We start from the raw sequence: 21,080 nt of genomic DNA on the forward strand, positions 1-21,080 counted from the left end.
ACATTTAAATGCTACGTGACCGACGATGAGTTCGTGTGATGCAACACTATGTCACCTTCTCGAGGTTACTGGACTGAACAACCAACTATATAAATAGTGGTGTAGTTTGTGTAATGTTTATGATTCTGAGATTATTATGGTGATTATTATGAGTTGATTATGAGAGTTGTGCTATGAGTTGTGGATTGGTAGTTGATGCAGAAATTAGAGTTATTTGAGAAGCCGTTCGTTAAAGTTCTTCAAGAAGTCAGATTATCATTTCACTAGTAGAGTTATTCGACATTTAATTGACTGCTTTTCGGTTTGACCCATTAAACTACGTCATTGAACCTTTCCAAGTCTTTTTCCTGGTAAGAGATAGAAAGAAATTGTGACAGTAACTTTATAACATCTTAAACATTGACTCCACACAACCATGAAATTTTGGTTATACATTTCTTTTGTTAATAGGTACAACTATAAAAAAGTAACTTTGGTTACAAAAAATCGCCCTAGTTATCACATAAATACTTAAACAGAGTAGCAAAGCTCAAATTTGTTATTTTTTACATTGCTCGATTTGTGCCTGTATCAGTTGTTCAGCTAACTCAAATTTTCTTTTTCGGTAAGTGAGATGGTATGGACATGTGATAAGGAGGGAGGAAGGAAGTTTTCTTAGAAAGGCACTAGATCTAAAGGTGGATGGGAAGAGGAAACGCGGTCGTCCAAGAAGAACGTGGAAACAACAAGTGAAGGATGAATTTAAAAAAGTCGGACTGAAGGAGGAAGATGCAAGGGACAGGGTGAAATGGAGAAAAGGGATTAAAACAATTGCTGCGCGGAAACAATCGGCCACCCCCACTAGTGGGGAACAAACCGACGATGGATTATGATGATGATGATGGTGTCATTACTCTTTTGGGGTGGACCACCGCCAGTGGTGAAGCGTTCTTGGCAGGCCAAAGAGACCTTTTTTTTGCTTGGGCCTTCATGTTTGTCCACAACCTTCAAAGTGTACCCTCTTCTCTAACTGCGAAGGTTGAGGCACCATTAAAATCTTTGGTGAGTTCCCGCCAGGCATCATTTTTGTTGTGTGTGGTCACACCATCGGTCTTCTTGCATTCAATAATATTGCGATATGTTGCGATGCAAGTGAGAAACAGATCTTTTTCGTGTGGAGAAAAATTTTGCGATCGTTGTTTTGACATTTTATAAATGAAGTAAATTTAACGGTCAAGAAAAAATTGTAAAATATTTGCTGTACACTGAAATACAAAACAGTAAAATAATGTAGTCAAATCATTTCAGAAAAATTTACATTAGCCCAATGTTTATGAAAATAAATTTCTAGTTGGCAGTTGTGTCTTGATGAAAAGCATTCTATTACCTCCACCTTAACATCTAGCCGCCTGAGTGGTGAGAGTGTCTGCTTGATAACTGTATGGTTCCTTTGCTGCTTCCAGTCGTCTGTTGTGTTGCATGTGTAATCGCAGCGTACTGTATGTTGTCGCAATGGGCGAAAAATAAAACATGTTGTTTTTAACAAAGCCTGAGCACTACTGTAAACTGGTCTGGACAGTTTAGCACCATGTAGAATTACCAGGAGTTTAAACAGCAAGGAGTTAATCCATGCAGATGGACCCCCTCCAGTGTGTTGACTTAGGCAACCCCAGTAACAGGTGGAGGCCTCCCTCAGAGAATTTTGAAAAAATTACATTAAATTTAGATCATTCTGAGTATTTCGAGCACAAAATGGTCAAAAACAAGATGAACCTCTTTCAAAATGCGATGGTTTCTATCAGGGCCATTGAGAGAACATTTCGGGCCCGGTGCCAAGCAAAAATCTGGGCCCTTAAAGCTTTGAAAAGCAAAGCAACTTGCAAAGTGACCTTGCACAACCGTCGCTGACACTTGAAATGCCCTTTCACAACTTCTTAAAAAGCATGAGAAATGGTTTCTTGATATTAGACTGTCATAACACCTCTCCTACCCCCGGTTAGAAAACACTGTTCTAAGTGGAATTGTCTCAAAGATTCACTTTCAAATTTCTGATGAACAACCTTGTAGCCTAACTGCATCTGCTAAATTCAGCTGATTTCAGGCTGCTTCTGCAATGTAGTGAAAGTTACGGCACACCAACTTCAGTAGTTAAAACCAGGGAGCACTTTAAAAAGGTATTTCATTGGCACCTGACAAAAGGGCTGCTTAGTGCCTGGCTCACATATTACACCAGATATCATTTCGAGCAAATTTGTGAATACCGGTCCAGCTTACAGGTACCAAATAATTTATCAGCAAATGTAACGCTTTTTGCCATTGCTATGAACAAGCAATGTATTGTAGGCCTACCTTTTTCTACCACTGCACTGTACTGAACCCAATAACAAATCAAACAAATACTCATTGCTAGAGTTATGACTCAGCAAAAACCATTAACAGTCTGATTAAATCATTGATTAACTAATCATGCACAAAATCATTGATTAACTAATCATGCAAAAAAAAGACGTCGCTATAATAGCACCTGGACAGGAAGCCAAACAGCGCTCAAACTTCAGCTTTGTTGAGAACATCATCAAGTAAAAAATTTAAATTCGTTAAGCATTGACGCCTGACTTCAGGGTGTGGGGTGTTTAATACAATAACATCTCTAATCTGCTCGTCCACATAGCTGAGATGATTGCACTGCTCACTTTTGCATATAACTCACAATTTTGAGCAAGCCCTCGTAACGTTGCTGTCCAATCTTTATAAGACTGACCCACTTGTAATTTACAGTTGTAAAAACTATGGCGCGCTGCTTGAACATGGATGGTTTCTTTAAAATGCGATGCTAGCTTATCTGAAATTTGGTTGAACGATTTATCACGTACGTTTTTGTCACCAAAAAGATTCTCAATCAAACTATACGTCTCGGGGCCAACCCAGGATAACAAACATGCCTTTTTCTTGTCATCAGTTGCAACATTGTAAATGTCCATGTGATGCAAGAACCTTTGCATATACTGTCCATTTTTCCTTATCCTGGTTGAAACTTTCAAACTTTGGCGCTGATTCGTTGGTTTGCATTCGACTAATGTCATTTAACGTTGATAAAAACTGTTCCTGCTGTTTTTCCATTGTGGCTAGCATTGCTTTGACTGTTTCTTCCATGACTAATTTGTGCAGAAACCACTGCGACAATGTAATGATCTTCTCACTTCAGAAAACTGCCACGTAGATTCTATTTTACTTCTGACACCACTGTTACGCTTGTAGGTAAACGTAAAGGAATTTAAAAGAGGTTTCAACACGAGTAGAGCTAAAATGAACTAAGGACAAATCATTGTGTAGCTACCAAGAAGTTCTGCTGCCGTGATTACCAACTACTCACAGCCACAGGGCGGCACGACGTAATCAAGTGCACGTGACCCGGTGCAATGCACTAGGCAATGACCATAACGCAAAATAAACGTTACTCCAACTGTATCATAAATCGACATTTATCACCCAAACATATAAGTAAATAACAATTGAATGTTAGAAACTGAGTGCGAAGTAAATAGCAACAGTTTGTTACAATGTAATGTAGTGCAAAACTCAAGAAATAGGGCATTATGTAATATGCATACGTATAGTAGCCTACAGTGCTTTTTTTCAGTTCGCGACCCACTTTTTATGCAAGTTTTATTGTGCGACCCACAATGAGATATGACATCTTTATTATGGCATCTTTACTACTGGTGTACGTACTGAAAGAGTTAATGCAACACAACACATCTAATTGTTACATTGTTGCATAATAGTTACGTAATGATAATGCAATAATTTCCCGATCTAATAGAAAACAGTACGTACATTATTGTACAATGTACAATTCATGAAAATGGAAAGTCAACAAATGAAGTGAGGATAAGAGTAGCGATGGCGAAGGCACAGTACTGTTAGTGTTCAAGACCAAACTGCGGCTTGTGAGATCCATAGTAATCATGATCCTTTTTAGAAAATTTTAACATTCAGTAACATTTAAAAATGCTTTGCGACCCACCTGAAATAGCTTCGCGACCCACCAGTTGGGAAGCACTGGTATAGTATAATACAAGCCATGAGCAATACATAATGTGGTTAAGACAGGAATTAGTAATGCATCGACTGTTTAAGTTAGAAAATAAAGCAATCACATAGAGAATAACAGAAAACGTAACGTCTTTTCTGTTCTGCAGTATTAAATACACAGTAGGGCTGGGTATAACGACAGTATATGCATTATGCAATGTACAAACAAATTTTGAAACACACACGAAGAAGTTATCAATTTCTTGCATTTTTTTCGAAAAACTTACGCACTTTGCGGGAAACTTAAGAGGTTTCTTCTCCATTCATTTCACGTAAAATATTTTTGCACATACAATTGAAAAAACGTTGTGAAATCCCTTCTAACAAGTTGTGGCCTTTTGCACACATTGCCATTGGGGTAACAGACCAAGGATAAATTACACCGCTATCATAAAAAGCCAATGTTACAATCTCTATGAACAACTCTCTTTGACTTGGACTGCTTAAGAATGTTTGTTTTAAGCCTGTCTGTGACAGCTCAGCAAATATTTTCCAACAAAGACACCCAAAACTAAACATTTTGAATATGGGTTTCCACAATCCTCCCCGATTGATATCTTTAAGAAATTGTACAGCCGAGTCCGAGATTAAGTCATCTGATTCTGTGATAACGGCAACAGTGGCCTCCTTGCAATCTTTGCACCTATAACTGCTCACCAATGATCTACAACAGTAGCCAGTGACATAATAAATTATACAACAGTCATTGTCTGTTGGTGCAATATTGAACGACCTTCGATGGTATCAGATTGAATTTTTCCAAGCAGAACATATTTAAATCCACAAAAGTTAAATAGGTGTTTAGTGAGGGCAGGTAAGGCTCTGCATGTTTACTGCAAAGCTAGGAAAGTCACCTTTGTCAATCCTGGCATCTGAAACAAAAAAGAAACACGATATATAAGGGCAAAACTGCAGGAATACTGTTTTTTGTTCATGTTTTAAATTTGTTAATTAATCATGCCACATCTAACAGTGATAGATATTAGATACTAATTATATACAACTTATGGTTTATGTAAGCAATAATAATAAATAGAGATTTTTACTTTTGCATAAAAAGTCAGTTAGTTGGAAAGACATGAACAACTTTAAAGATACCTTCCACAATAGGGATAGATTGGATACACAGTTTTAGGGGACAGAAAGAAAAATATATGTACTTTGCAATCAGTAATAATTAGGGCAAGTAAAAGTCGATTAAAAAATTTCTGTGTTGTTTAAAGCTTATGAAACATCTACAGCTTATGCTTTAGGTTGATACTTTCCGAGGGCACACCCATGACCCATGCAAGATCTGTGTGTAGCTTATGAAAAATGACTCTTAATTTTTTGGAAAAAAATTGGCATAAGGCAAAAACTGTAACTAGGGCAACTAAAAGTCAACACTCAACAGCCAAACTTTTTTCTGCCCTGGTCACAGATTGTAAAATGTATACAAACTAAACTTCAGGCTGATATGATAAAAGATGTCTCAAAGCTTTTAGAAAATAAATAAGTAGCACCCATCAGTACATCAAAATTTAGATACTAAAAAGCCAAAACTTTAAATGTTTGCATCCAAACATTGGTTGGCCTGGTGATCACTCTGACACATCATAGTGAAGCCAACATTTGTCATTTTTAACCACATTTGATACTAAAAAATGCTTACCAATGAGTTTTCCCAAACAGATACACATTCTTCAAATTCTAAAAGAAAATCTAACTTCCAATCATCAGGTGATTTGACTGGATCACGAGCAATATCACGTTTAGGCTATTCCTTGCGATGGTAGGTGATGAAACGTTTAAGATGGACCAAAACTTTGCGAGAATACTTAAGTCGAGAATTACTTAGTTGGAGTAAAGTGTTTTCTTGCCAATCATTTTAACCAAGTCTGAAGCAGTTCCTTGTTATTCAACGGGAATGAATGAAATGTCACATTTACATCTTTGCTTTCTCCTGTGTAACCTGAACGACAGTTGATAGCTGCACATTTATTCACCATCGTAATATCTTAACTTTAAGCTGGTAACAAAACACTGTCATTAGTTGCGAAAGCATTTAACAGAATCGACATAGTTAAAATAATGGTACCATTTATTTGTCATGGCTTTGCCACTACTAAAGATTTTTGGTAACTTAAATTTGGCTATTTTAAATCAAAGATAGCTAAGAATTTGACAACATTGTTACATGCCATATCAATGGTTGTGATAACTTAATATGGCAACCAGAAGATCTTAGATATTGTTTTCAGAACCAGAAGTGGTTTGGTACGGTACTGTCTTTAATAGCCTACAACCTGAACTAGAATCAAACCAAGCTTATCAGAAGCATTGGTAAGAACAATAACTACCCTACCAGTAGCTTGTGTACTGTGTAGGCTACTGAGCTGGTACAAGCATAGCCTATTACATCAAGAAAAGTTGAACTAGGGTACCTTTTATAAGCTACCTCGCCAACATAAACCCACAGTAATTGCCACTGTTAGAAATATTATTATGGCAAACAAATCAGCAGAATGAAATTGATTAATGCTAACGGAACTAGTGATTCCACAATCTGTAAATAACTAGCTAGAAGAAACAAGGCTGCACCCACAACAAAGTGTAATCTAGCCTACATAACCACACAATAAATTTCCTGTGGATTTGTTTTATCAACCCAAGTTTGGATAATCACTATTTTTCCGTTTGCGTTCCAACCGAAACAAACGTGCTGCTGACATTTCACAAATGGAAGCTAGACGAGCGGCGATTCGCTTGGCCTCATTTTGGGCAGCGCGATTTTAAATTTCTGCTGGCTTCCTGTCCAGGTGCTATTATAGCGACGTCCACACTTTACTCACTGTTTTGTTAATCAATGATTAACTTTAATCATTGTTTAAGTTAATCACTGTTGGTGCATTCGACCCTTAGACAGCCAAGGGCCTAACAACCATCCTTTAAAATTTAACCCATCCTTCTCACTCTTCTCACTCATCTGATGCCGAAAAAGTGATTGCAGTTGGGAAATCTTTAACCGTCCCTCATTGTCATACCACTCGACTGGTATGACAAAATTGCAGCCGCCCATACACAGAAGAATCTGGGTTCAGCGAAAGCTGCTCTTCCTCTGGCCAGTGGCCACCCTTATCTGGCTTCTCCGCCAAATGAGATGTCAGACTGCAGTACCATTTTCCATGCACCGGTGCCTTTCTTTAACCGAGCATCAAGAAGAAGCACACACACAAATTCAAATTAAATTAAAATCAATTATCTACCAAAAGGCGCTAGTTTTTTAGCTTTTTCAGCCAATAGCCATCATTTTTTTACATCCACATATTACCATCCACCGCAGAGGGTCCCTTCGGTCAGAGTAAGTCCCTCACCTCCCTGGTAGGTACTTCCATGTAAGTATGGTGTGCCTGCTGAGTGTTTGGGTGTGTAGACGGCTCCCGGAGCGGAGGCATTAATGAGCAGTCAGGTAACAATTCCATTTTATACATATGGAAAATTGTAAACCTGCAAAGTGTAGTGGTATCTATCTTGAACTCTGGGCGTTGCGCAAGAAAAAATAGCGCTGTCAATTCTCACTACACTCGACTGCCGAGAAGCACATGTTTTTGGAAGAATCTTGATGGCTAGTGTGAAGGCTACACCGGTATGAATAAACACAATGCTCACTGTTCTATAGTGAGTAGTCAGGTAGTGCTTATGCCAGAAAGATTGCTCCTTCTCAACAAAATATAAGCAACTAATTACTTTTATTTAAAACCATGCTGAAAAGTAAACCAGAAACCATCATTTTGCAACACATACACAATTACACAACATAAAAGAGTCATTCCATTATAATTCAATCAATGGTGAACACCAACACCTCTCAGATGTTATTTTTATATTTGGATATTTTGGAGATATAAAGATATAAATTATATGTAATATCTAGTCTAATAATTAAGTAGAGATGTACCGATATCAATATTTTGGCCAATACCAATATCACTGTTTTAGGCCAAAACCGATATTTTGCCCCATATTTTAGTGTTACAAAAAGAAGCAATTTTGGTATTTGCAAGGAATTACATCAAATGCTAAGTTTTACCTTATTTGCATAAAACTATTAAAAAAAGCTTTAAATTGGCACAATTTATCGAAGATTTAAGAATCCAATCTTAACCACATTGTTGTGTCATAATAGTAGGTTTTAGTAATGAAAGTCCAGTTATGTGCAACCTAAGGGTGCTTGTCGTTTGGTTGAGAAGCTTTTGCCAGGCCAAGACTACCCAGATAGCAAAAACGTATAGTTTGTGCCTACGGTTTTTTCAGGAAATAAGTAGTTATGACCACATGTGAAATACAGTCACTGCTACGCAGTAGGGTGATTCATAAATTGAAATTTTTTTTAATTAAATGGGGCACCCTCTTGTATCGTGTCAATACCTGAAAAAATAATCCTGTCAAATTTTTAGGGCAATCGAAAGCATTTTTAAGGTTGCTACTGACTTTGAAAACTGCACATAGTACACAAGTGGGTCATTCCATGTCAACTTAACAGGGTGTGCAAGCTCGACCCTCTTAGATTTTCTTGAAATTCTCACTAAAGTTTCATATTGATGTATAATGAACACAAAAAAAATTCCAGCTCATTATCTCAAGACGTTTAGAAATTAAAGCCCTTCAAAGTCGCCAAGGTCCCTCAAAATGCTTTCGCGTGTAGATTTTCCTCCATGTTTGGGTCTTCATAACTTTTAATCTAAAGCATTTACGCAGCTGAAATTTGGTATTCTGAGTAAGAAGCAGCCCTACTTTTCATATCCACCACCAAAATTGCTAATTTCAAATTAGTTTTAGATATAGAACCTTTCAAAAATTGAAATTTTTTGTATTTGAAAAAAATTTATCAATTTTTGATGTCCACTATCTCCCAAACCAATAGTCACAAAACTACCATTTACCATTAATCTATACTAGTTGGTAATTAACCCCCATGAGACTGACACCAAACAAATGTGAAATTATTGAAGTTTGGAGGGTGTAAACATGGTGTAAACATGCAAAATGGTAGTTCTGTGACTATTGGTTTGGGAGATAGCGGACATTAAAAATTGATAAAAAAATTTCAAATGTAAAAAAATTCAATTTTTGAAAGGTTCTACATCTAAAACTAATTTGAAATTAGCAATTTTGGTGGTAGATATGAAACGTAGGGCTGCTTAATACCAAACTTCAGCTGCGTAAATGCTTTAGATTAAAAGTTATGAAGACCCAAACATGGAGGAAAATGTACATGCGAACGCATTTTGAGGGACCTTGGTGACTTTGAAGGGCTGTAATTTCTAAACGTCTTGAGATAATGAGCTGAAATTTTTTTTGTGTTCATTATACATTAATATGAAACTTTAGTGAGAATCTCAAGAAAATCTAAGAGGGTCGAGCTTGCACACCCTGTTAAGTTGACATGGAATGACCCATTTGTGTACTATGTGCAGCTTTCAAAGTCGGTAGCAACCTTAAAAATGCTTTCGATTGCCCTAAAAATTTGACAGGATTATTTTTTCAGGTATTGACACGATACAAGAGGGTGCCCCATTGAATTAAAAAAAAATTCAATTTATGAATCACCCTACTACGCAGTCTACACTTTCATATGAATAGAAGTCGTCGTTTTCAGACTTTTGGGTGCTGTCACAAAATTTTAACATGTCTAATGTTTAGATTGCTTTAGAAGAAAACAAAAACTTGCAAATGCTGTATCTGACATACTTGCGATATGTTGGCATTAGACTTCTGGTTCTTTTTCTCAAAAACAACTTTTATTCTTGATGCTTGTTGTTTATCAGCATTAGTGGCGAGATTAAGGTACTCGGCCACATTTTCATCACGGGTTAATTGTTCCAATTTAATTGCTTCGCTGCAACAAAATAAAATAGAAGAGTTAAAAAATAATAAAAAAGGAAAGTTAAACAATGAGGAACATTGAAAAATTCCCGAGTTACTGGTGAAAAGGGCCCTTAATACCGCCATTAAAAAGATATAAACGATAGTGTCGGAAAATTGTCATTGACATACAAATCCAAAACAAGTATTATCTTTATAAGTCCACTGCAGAGTTACTCATTTCCACAATAGAGCAATGGGACTTAATTGGATGACAGTGTTCAACTTATTTCACAAAGAACTTTTTCAGTGTTCTACACATTTAAAGACAGTTTATGCTACTGCCAGGCTAAATTGGCATTTCCTGCAATCCTTGAGTGGAAGCTCTTCACCGACAGCTCATCTAGAAGACTCACAGCTGTATTGTTGAGTAACGCAGACAAGTGTCCCTCCATTCTTCCGGTTTGCTCAGTTTATATGAAGGAAGAATATTAAAACATCAAAATCGTGATGAGTGCATTGAAGTAGGACCTCTACAATTGGGAGGTTGTTGGTGATTTCAAGATAGTGGCCTTAATAATGGCGCTTCAGGGTGGTTCTATCAAGTTTCAATGCTGTCTTTGTCTCTGGGATAGCAGAAACACAGCTTTTCACTACAAGAAGTGGAATTGGCCTCCGAGAACCAGCTATGAGATTGGATCTTATAATGTAAAACAACAACCTCTGGTGTCTGAAGTTTAACAGGCAGCTTGGACCTGTTTCATGTCTGTAGTTAACAGATTTTTGGGCAATCACAAGACAGAGAATTACAGGGTGCTTTTTGATCAACTCAGAGATGCGTGTTTGAAAATGGGATGCAGGATGTCACTGAAACTACACGCACTACAGTGACTACATGCTCACCTTGATCAATTCAAAGATAAAAAGGGCGACTCCTCAGAGAAACAAGGTGAAAGATTTGCTCAAGATATCAGGTTTTTGAGGAACGCTATATAAAGGCCAGTTGGCCTACAATGAAAGTATGATGGAGGACTAGGCCTACATATGAACCGTTTACGTGAAAGAAAATTGATATATCATCGCCAATCTAAAAAAAAAACATTTCTTTGTAATTATGTTATAAGTTGTAAGTGCTTTACGTGATGACGTATAAGTTTGCTCAGTAATAATTTTTGACCAAAGGCCTGTAGCAGGGTATTCAGGCCTTTAGGTCTTCTATCGTGTTTGTAGCCTAAATTAAAATCGCGTTCTATACATGTTTTTGTCTTGTTGATGTATTTAAAGAATCTCTGAAACAACGTTCATCGTCATTATTTTAGAATGACAACACAGACAACAATAAATAATCTTAGACTTAACTTTTTTATATTGATTTAAAAAGATATAGTGGGAGCCATTGCATTAAAAAGGCACAATTAGCCAGAAAATCCAATAAATGAATCTCATTAAGTCAAAACCGAAGTTTGAACTTTATGAATGCTCATTTTTGTTGATTTAGGCCATATTAAATCAGAAAATAATAGTTTTGACCCAAGGACAAATTTTGTGTTACATAGTGTTATTTGAAGCACAGTACGCCATGCACTTGGTTTTTCTTGACTTTTCCTAAAATTGCCAGGCGGATCTGATGATATTAAATTTGATGGTAAAAGTTGTGTAGTTTTCTTGTAAATTCAAGATTTTGGTGATTTTTTGCTATTTCTAGCTCACTTCCAGCAAAGCGTGAAATGGATTACATTGCGATAACAAGCCATAAGCTCATAATTGCTTCGTGCATCGATATGCGCGAGCAGAGAGAAACATCCTCTTATTTCCTTTGTTTAGTTTGACCTCAATAATACAAAGCGCGTTATTTCTTATGCTACAAAAGAAAAGCCAGTGATCACAAAGCTGTTAATTAGAAACAATAATAGCAAACGTTTTTTGCGTTATCAGCTCTACAAAGAAGAATAGTCCACGATCAAAATAGTAGGCTATGTAGGCCACAAACTATTCAAAACAGTTGTTTCAAGCAGATAATATTCATTGACAAATAAAAAACGTTACAATAAGAAATCTTCTCTTGGGTAAATGCACGAAAACCTGGTTTCGAAACAAACGTTCTATGGAAATGCTTTCATTGACAAAACTTGCAATTGAGGAAATGTATCACTGCAAATGCTCAGGGTTGATCTCTAAGTGGTCAAAACTGGTTTTGACCACTAAGCGATTTCAAACCTGGTTTTAACGGGTCAAAACTAGGTTTAAACTGGTCAAAACTGGTCAAAATCCAGAAAAATATTTTTATGTAGTGAATGGTCGACTATCTGGGCTATGTAGGAAATATAAAAGCAGTTGTGAGTTGTGACCATTTTGATATGCAGGTCTCGACGGAATGGCCCGTTTCGGTGAGTCCGATTCGGTGAATCCGATCCTTAACGGGGGATTTTTTCAAATTGTTTTTTTAATTATCGGGTACCGTAGCCTAATTATCATTGCCGTTTTAGGGTTAGGGGCTTGGGGTTAGGGTTTAGAGGTTAGGAACTCACCGAATCGAACTCACCCAATCGGACTCACCGAATAGTAGCAGACCCGGTCACGAAATAGCTGGCGGCCATGGCCACCTGAACTTTCATTAATGGCCGCCAATACCGACCTGTCAGGCAAAATTTGATGGCAAATGTTTTTCATAAAAAAAAATTTGTTGGAATAAATTCTTGTACTTCAGTTGGCTGTGCAAATTGTTCATCGTTCTACCAAGCATTTTTTGGTTCATCAGAAACTTATTTTTAGAATTTGAATTTTCTCAATAATTAAAATACCCATATTTTACGGATTATAAGGCGCAATTTAAATCCTTTTTTTTCCTCGAAAATTTATCGTGTGCCTTATAAGCCGGTGCGACTAATGTATGGATCAAGTAGTGCTTTATTGCCTCCACTCAAAACCAGTTACCGATACTATTATTATATAAATAAACCACCGTCTTACACAATAAACGGCCGAAATGGCCCGTTTTGGTGAGTCCGTTTTGGTGAGTCCGATTCGGTGAGTCCGATCCCGTAACAGGGGATTTTTTTTTAAATTATCGGGTACCGTAGCCTAATTATCATTGCCGTTTTAGGGTTTGGGGTTAGGAACTCACCGAATCGGACTCACCGAATAGTAGCAGACGCATAAACGGCGGTAAAAGCAACTAGCAACTGTGATATTCACTAGGCCCATTTTTTCTTTTGCTCATTGTACTATTGTGACTGGCTTACATTTATTACGCATTTTTGTTTAATGAGCTTTATACGGTAACCCATACTCCTTAAAATAAGTTACGTTATATAGCCCGGTGCGCCTTATGTCAGAATAAAAAACTAATCAAAGCAATTTATTGACAGTGCGCCTTATAATCGGATGTGCTTTATGGTCCGTAAAATACAGTAACCAACTGATTGAAATATCAAAAATAAACAGAGAAATTGAATATTTTTTGTTTCAAATCCAGCATTTAGGTTATTGTTGATCAAAACAAAATATAGTTGAACATCATTACTAAACATGGAGGGTAATATTTTTAATTCAATTGAAAAGCAACTTGATTCATACACTAAAGAGGGGTTTTGACCAGTAATAGGTGGTCAAAACTGCTCGGTTAAACCAGGTTTTAACTGGTTTTAACCGGGTGGTTTAAACCAATCAACCCTGTAAATGCTTTTGGGAGAAGCCGGAGAAATAGCGTTTTTGCAAACAGTAATTGTGAGATACACTCAAAATTATGAGATATAACTCAATGGCGTCCCTTCCCTGCTTTATGTCGCCTACTTGTTGTTATGTCCTGCATTTTTGTTTCACAGTGCACTGTGTGTTGTTCCAAAGATCGCAAAATAAAGATGATAATGCCTCATCTATATTGTAACTAAATATTTTTAAAGCTAGGCGTCACATAAGACAAACAACAAATCAGCTTTTTTCATCATTGATTCAACATCTGAATACGTTCGACTTTGGCATGAATTTAGTCAGACATCTACAGTAATAATTCCACACATACAATAACGGGCTCTCAATGGCTGTAAGATACATAATAATCAACCTGGTTCTGGGCGGTTTGTGTAACAGCTTAGGGCAGGGGTCGGCAACCTATGGCCTGCGGGCCAGGTCCGGCCCGCCAGGCGCTTCGTTCCGGCCCGCGAGCAGTTCCAAGCAAAAGCACGCAATTCGGCCGCGACGATAAATAAGTTGTTTTTCGCATGCTAAAATCATAGTGCAACAAAACCACGGATACTACCTCGTGCTACAAATTATATGCTTCATTGCACGTTTCATTTTTGTGCAAAAGTTTAACTAGACTGATTCAATAAGATGATGCAATCTTGAACAAGCCAGATGACATCACAATGCTGGAAATCAAGAAAAAGAATTAATTGTAATTTTGCACATTTTTCCAATCTTGGTAACAACAGTCCGTCAAGCACGTTGAAATATGTGGAGGTTATTGTTGACATCAAACAGCAGTTTGCTTCCCGGTTCCAGGACATGCGAAGGCACAAACGCGAATTCGCGTTACTGGCAACACCTTTTGATGTGGATCCAGCCGATGCGGACAATAGCGTGCAGATGGAACTGATTGAACTTCAGAATAATACAACGTTAAAGTCGAAGTTTCACGTTACTTCTCCAGAAGTGTTTTACAAAGAACATGTATCTGCAACCCTATTTCCGAAATTACGAGATAATGCGAAAAAAATTTCATCCATGTTTGGGAACACTTATCTTTATGAACAATTATTTTCCAAGATGAACTTTGCAAAAAATAAACTTCGATCACGTTTATCTGATGGACATGTTAATGATGTTTTACAAATTTCTTGTTCCAATATCAAAACTGACTTTGGCAATTTGGCAAAAAAATGCAAACAACATCAACATTCACATTAAATTGTTACACACATTTGTTCTTTTAATAATCGGTTTCAAAGTAATGAATTCCTTTTAGCATATCAATGAACATATTATATAAGCATGAATAGGAGTATAAAACGCCGTGCAATTTAAGGGTAAGATATTCGCGTTTCGGAAAAGCTGTCCCGGCAGTTACGGCTCGCCAGTATATTTTATTTTATCAAATTGGCCCGCGGCTCAAAAAGGTTGCCGACTCCTGGCTTAGGGGAAGACACTACTTGAAATGATGCACCACACAAAAGATTTTCAATGAAGACTGAGTCTAAAAACCGATGTGGATTGTGCTGCACAATAACTTCAAGTTTAGGACAGAAAAGGCACAAAAATATCACGATAAAAATAAAGATCTTGTGGGAAATTTTCGAGAATCATAACACGACGCAAATACCATAAATGCGTAGTTTGCATGCTGCTCTAAGCTGGCCGGCAACAACAAAGGTAGACAATACAGGCAGTTTATAATTCGATAACAGCGCAATAAACATTATAAATACATAAACCGACAACTTTCTTTTACAAACGTTTTACGTCTAATGGTAAATTTTCCCCCAACAATTTTTTGTGAAGCGCTTGCAAACCACGGTTTTGTAAAATAATTCATCATTATTATTTTTTACTTCTCGGATATTGTAAAACGTCATCAGCAAAATTACAAAAAAAAATTCATTACTTCAATGTAGTAGGACTAAGAATTTTTTTATAGAATTGTAGCCACGTTGTTTCAACAAAGAAGCCATTTTTTGGCAATATAAAGTTATAGAAAATAATTTGCAATCCTGCAAATGTTTGGAAAGAATCTAGGAAGTCTTCTCACAATTTGGCACAAAATGATTATGTTTATTGTGTCTCTGCAATATTTTTAAGACAAACTTTGAAGCTTCATTATAATCATTTTTATCTTTGAAGTCAAAAGTTAATTTTTTTTTGGCTAGAAACATAATCGCTGCCTTGCTGATGTTGTCGCCTTTACGCATATTTTTTGTGTTTCAAACAATGACGACCCAGTCAGCAATCCAGTCCTTTAACATGGATTCAACATTTGTAAGTTACGTTAAATTTATGTAGCTTTGCTGACTGTGAGTTATTTCACATTTCCTTTGTTTACGCATGTTCCTCATCAATTCGCTGTTGCATTGTTTCGACGCTGGCGGACTAAAAATGTATTTTCAAATTGATTGACACAATCTTCAATAAAAAGTGAGCTTCGAACTTAGCTTTGTTGATGTAAATGCTGTATTGTTTGTGGATGTAATTTATGAGTCATGTTTATAAACACCCGTAAGCGAAATGACTTATGATGTGGCCTGCATGATATTTGTGATGCGACTTGACACAAATCCACAATTTCAAAAACACCTAATGTGAACTTAGAAATTTCAGATAATTTCAACAACTTGTTCAATTGTCTTTTCTCTACTAAAAATATTCATACTACAAACTCAATTGTAGACCTAAAATACACAAACGAAGGTGTAAACAGCTATTCAACTCAAGCAGGCTAAGCTCTTACTTATGAGAAATTTGGTTCCATAAAACTAGAAGCTAGCCATGAGTTTGGGAATGCATTAGTTTAGGACAAAAATGTAAGACAACAAACGCAGTTTTGTTTTTTTTCAAATTCGTGTAACAATATTACTCTGATTGTAACTATTTCAGAATGAGTGAGTAGCTTACAATAAGATTTGCTCGCAAGTCGTAAATCTTTATCAATGCAATGATTCGGCACACCGCACACACACTTCGTGCCTTCGATCGAGCTCATTGTTTTTCAGAACTTTGCATGAAATCGGATTAGCACGGTAATTAAATAGTAGCAAGATAAATCAAAATTGTCGTTTTTGGGTGCCTTTGCAAAAATTGAAATATCAAGTTTAACATATAAAATTTTAAAATAATGACTTTTTAAACTTATAGACAAATGATTTGTTTTCACACCAGTGCAACTTCTGTTGAAATAGCACCAGCGGATCACACGTAACAGCTGATTGAATTTGATCCAAAAACGGCCCCCCCCCCCTTGAGCAGTTAACTTCCAAAAAAACGTTAAAAAGCAAAGGGTTAATGCAGTGTGCAAAATATTAAGTGCTCTATTTCAGACAGTTGCTCTCATTTTCTTTGCAGTTTATAGCCTACTCCCTCGCTTTTTCTCTTCTTGCTTTTAGTGCCTGGGATACTGCAAGCTAATAACTATTACGTAACAATCCTAACCGTTGTGTAATCATTCAACTTTTATATTTTATCTGGTCTGATTTTCTCTTTGAACGTTTTCGTCATTTCAAAGAAAGTATTTTGATCTTGTGCCTAAATAACTGATTGAATTTCAACTAGAAATGCCAATTTGACTTGGTGATTTGTGGAAATGTGTGAGGAGTAAAGATTAAACACGTAGGTGGAGACTAAGTAAAACGGGATCTTGAGCACTAAATAAGAGTTTACAAAATGGCAGACAATCGTCATAATTTAGACTACCGCTCTCCGAATGCTAGTTGACGCTGATGCGGTTGTTCAAAGAAGCCGATCTTTGATCGGTATTTCCACGCGCTCGCGCTACTTTTGATTGGGAAACTTTGATAAAGAATCGGAAAGAATCGGCAATTTTTTCCGATGCCGATTCTCCAAAAATTGCCGATACCTGCCGATTCCGATTAATCGGCACATCCTTACTCGTGTCATCTCTTAATGCTGTTGTAAACAATATTATATGTGCTTGCAAGTTAGTAAATTATTAGGTGCTTTAATGAAATAATTACCAAAGTCTTGAAAATTCAAATCAATAATAAATTTTACTTTCAGCTGTAAATAAATTACAGCATATTATGGTGACTGTTGTGCAAAAGTTTGCATAGTACAGTGATGTAACAGAAAATGCAATTTCTGCTCTGCTAATCAATACCCAAGAGCTATTCATATGTCAAATGACAGCACAAGCTTTGCTCTCAAAGTTGAGAGTAGTCATGTTTTGTCAATATCTCGCATATGGCTGTAGCGAACTCAAGTGTTCAAAAATCTTTGTTTGTCCAAAACAGTTGATTGCAGATGTAATTTGCCAATTTAATCTTAAAAAATGGATTCAGTGGGTTCCAAAGTATATTTTAAGATTGTACAACGCGTACTGCATCCCAATTATGATCTACAACTGTAATAGCTGGTCTGTTACCAAAGCAAGTCTTGAAAGATTGGATGCCTGTCATCGAAGACATTTACGTGTCATAACTGGTCATACTTGGCCAAACAGTCTTATCTCGAACAAAAATCTCTACAAAATATGCAACAGTGAACCATTGTCTTGCAAGATCTCCACCATGAGATGGAACATGTTTGGACACATTCTGAGACTTCACCAGGACTCACCTCCTCAGAAAGCCCTTGAATTTGCAATAATTGGCAGCAAAAAGTACCAAGGCCGAACCGGATGTCACCGTATCAATTTATTACAACTGCTGAGATCTGACATCAGAAAAGCTGGCCTGGGATCCCTGTTTAGCACACCACATCTCCATCGATTGCAAAACATCACAAAGGACAAAACAGATTGGAGATCCTATCAACCTTGTTGAAAGACTGATCGAAGCCAGCGGATGCCAAACAATTTGGCTACACTGGCAGTGTTCCAGAGGCTCATTTGTTTATTGTTTCTACGCACGCGTCATCTGATTTGTTAGCGCTTTACCTGCGGGAAGGCGCCTTCTCAAAGGTAGAGCCAGTTTTCTGTTATTTGCCGTCCGGATGGCAAAAATCTTTTGGTGTTACTGCTTGGTATTTGTGAAAGACTATTTTTAATCCTTCAATAAGAAAATCAAATCAACTTCAAAAATTGTGTGTTAAAAGAAGTCTTAGAAAGGATAGGGAAACTTATGTTACAAGCTCTCTAAATTTAAGTCTCTGTAAACAACTTAGAGGGACGAACCAAATTAAAAATAGTAGTTCAAAGACCATCAAATTAATCTAACTTTGCAACATCAGAAGAAAGAAGAAAAGAAACCTAATGTGAAAGAATTCAATCATAAGGGAAATAAATAAAGAAGCTTCAGAAGAAACAAAGAACAGCCAAACAAACGAACTCTTGGCATGCAAGGTAGTTCCGAACTTTTCTCAATTGAGTAATTAATCGTAGTGTTGTATTATATTGTATTTCTTTAGCCGGTAATTAATTGTAGTATTGTACTGTAATTCTTTAACCAGTAATTGTTAGGCAAATGTCTTCGTCGCCCATATCTAGTTGTATCTTTGAGGGCCTAAATGTTGGAATTGGTGATCATGGTGATGTGTTGAGGGCCACCCACCCACCGATCGTTAATTTGACTAAAGAGTGTGATGAGACAGTTCCGGAGGTTAACTACACATATAAAAAGGGGTCTCATCCCATGACAACTCGGCTTAAAGCTAAGATCGAAACTCAATCCCATCTGGCTGCTTACGAATCCCGACTTAAACTACAGCCTCGAAACTTTGACCCCGATTCAGGGCACTCTGAAGCCCTTATAGAATTTAATGAACAAAGAGAAATTAATGCCCTAATAACTAGGAATGAATTGAAAAAGGAAGAGATAAGATCTAACCTAGCCATTCAAAACTTAAGTGCCAAGTCTGAATTCAAGAAACAGCAAATTAAATTAAATGTCACTACTGGCTTGGGTGAAGATCACCGATCGTTTCCCGAGTCTAGCACTAATCTGAATACTAACGTTCCCTTTGATGACCCCACGTATCCGGAATTTAAGAGACGTGGAAGCTTTGGGGCCGCTAGAGATGCCCCCACGTACCCGGAATTTAAAAGACATGTAAGCTTTGGGGCCGCTAGAGATGACCCCACCGAGTCGAATTTAAATAGGAACGATAATTTAACCTGGGAAGCCTTACTTCTTGACGAAACCCCAGCGGTCTCTCGATCCCCGGAGCCTTATGTGCCCGAGTCTAACTTTAGGGACACGTATGGGTGCCAGACGACAGGAACTCAGAACTTTGGTACGAACCATTCTCACAACCCACAAGTAATCCCAAGGCACGTAAGTACTGGTCGTTCTAACATCTATGATTCTCGGCCACCCAGGGAGTCTGAAATTAATTGTACACAACAAGATTCATTTTTTCAATATCAAAACTGTAGGGCCTATCTCGATAGAGCTACTTTAATTGCTTATAATGGGGAGAATATGCCCTTCATATTTTTCAAAAATCGCATCACTGCTTTAATGAAAAGCTGCCCCTTCCAAGAATCTTGCCTAACTTTACTGCAAGCTGCGTGTGTCGGAACGGCTGCGCAAACTATAGCTAATCTTGTTTCTGATACCCCAGGTTTGCCTCCTGAGGCTAGGATTAAAATGTCTCTAGAACGGCTATCACAACGCTTTGGAGTACGTGGTGGCTTTTATGCGGAACCGGAAGTCAGGAAGTATCGTTACGGACCTAAGTGGCCATCGGTGTCGGCTTCTATGTGGAAAGACTACAAAGATCAATTATCACAATGTTTGCTTTACGCCCAGGCACATGACCAACGCGACAAGTTGGAAGGACGGTTTGTATTAGACTTAGCGAAACGACTGCCACTGGCAACACAATCGAAATTTTTAGACTTCCTGTTTGAGCAACATGGCAGTACTAACGAACCTGAGTTTCACAATTTACTTGATTTTGTAGTACGGGAAGAAACATGTCTATCTTCCGACTTCGCCATATTGTTGCTAGGTGATTCTGACTCTTCGGGAGCCAAAATGACGTACAAGAAATCATCTGCATGCCCAGTGAGGCAAACTTCAGCAAAGGTATTTAGTAACAGTAAATATTCCTTTACAACACGCCCTTGTCTTTGTTGTTCGGTGAATGGTGCTGAAGAACATCACCGTTCATCACAATGTACTAGATTCTTAAACATGTCTCTTGTAGAACGAAAAAACCTGATCATTAAGGCTAAAAGATGTTTGAATTGCTTGAGTAGTAACCATATTGTTGATGACTGTACCTACGGTAATACTTGTCGTGAATGCAGAGATGATCGAGTTGAAAAGCATCATTTCCTCTTACATCAACTTTATAAGTTGGTACCTCAGTGTAATTCTTCTACAAAAGTACACTACAACGGCAATAGAAATCAGGCACCTGGACGCAACAACAACTTAGAGGTACGTAGCGTCTGTATCCGGAATGTCAAGGCGGCCTGGAATCGTGTGACTGCCGCCCGGATTGTCAATCCTATCAACGGACAGTCGAAGTTAGTTTACTGTCAACATGAC

The 21,080-nt window shown here is 37.4% G+C and overlaps 1 protein-coding gene across 6 annotated transcripts in view; it reads right to left on the reverse strand.

Annotated features, from left to right (window-relative positions):
- The window catches only part of LOC145764953 (transmembrane and coiled-coil domains protein 1-like), a 183,537-nt gene that overhangs the window by 81,742 nt on the left and 80,715 nt on the right, over nt 1-21,080 (reverse strand). For all 6 annotated transcript variants that reach the window (XM_082576666.1, XM_082576667.1, XM_082576668.1 and 3 more), the window contains one exon: nt 9,805-9,952. In XM_082576666.1, coding sequence (XP_082432792.1) covers nt 9,805-9,952 — 148 coding nt within the window. The remainder of the gene's footprint in view (nt 1-9,804; nt 9,953-21,080) is intronic.

Source organism: Aplidium turbinatum, chromosome 2, assembly GCF_918807975.1.
Source record: "Aplidium turbinatum chromosome 2, kaAplTurb1.1, whole genome shotgun sequence".
Taxonomy (NCBI): Eukaryota; Metazoa; Chordata; class Ascidiacea; order Aplousobranchia; family Polyclinidae; genus Aplidium; species Aplidium turbinatum.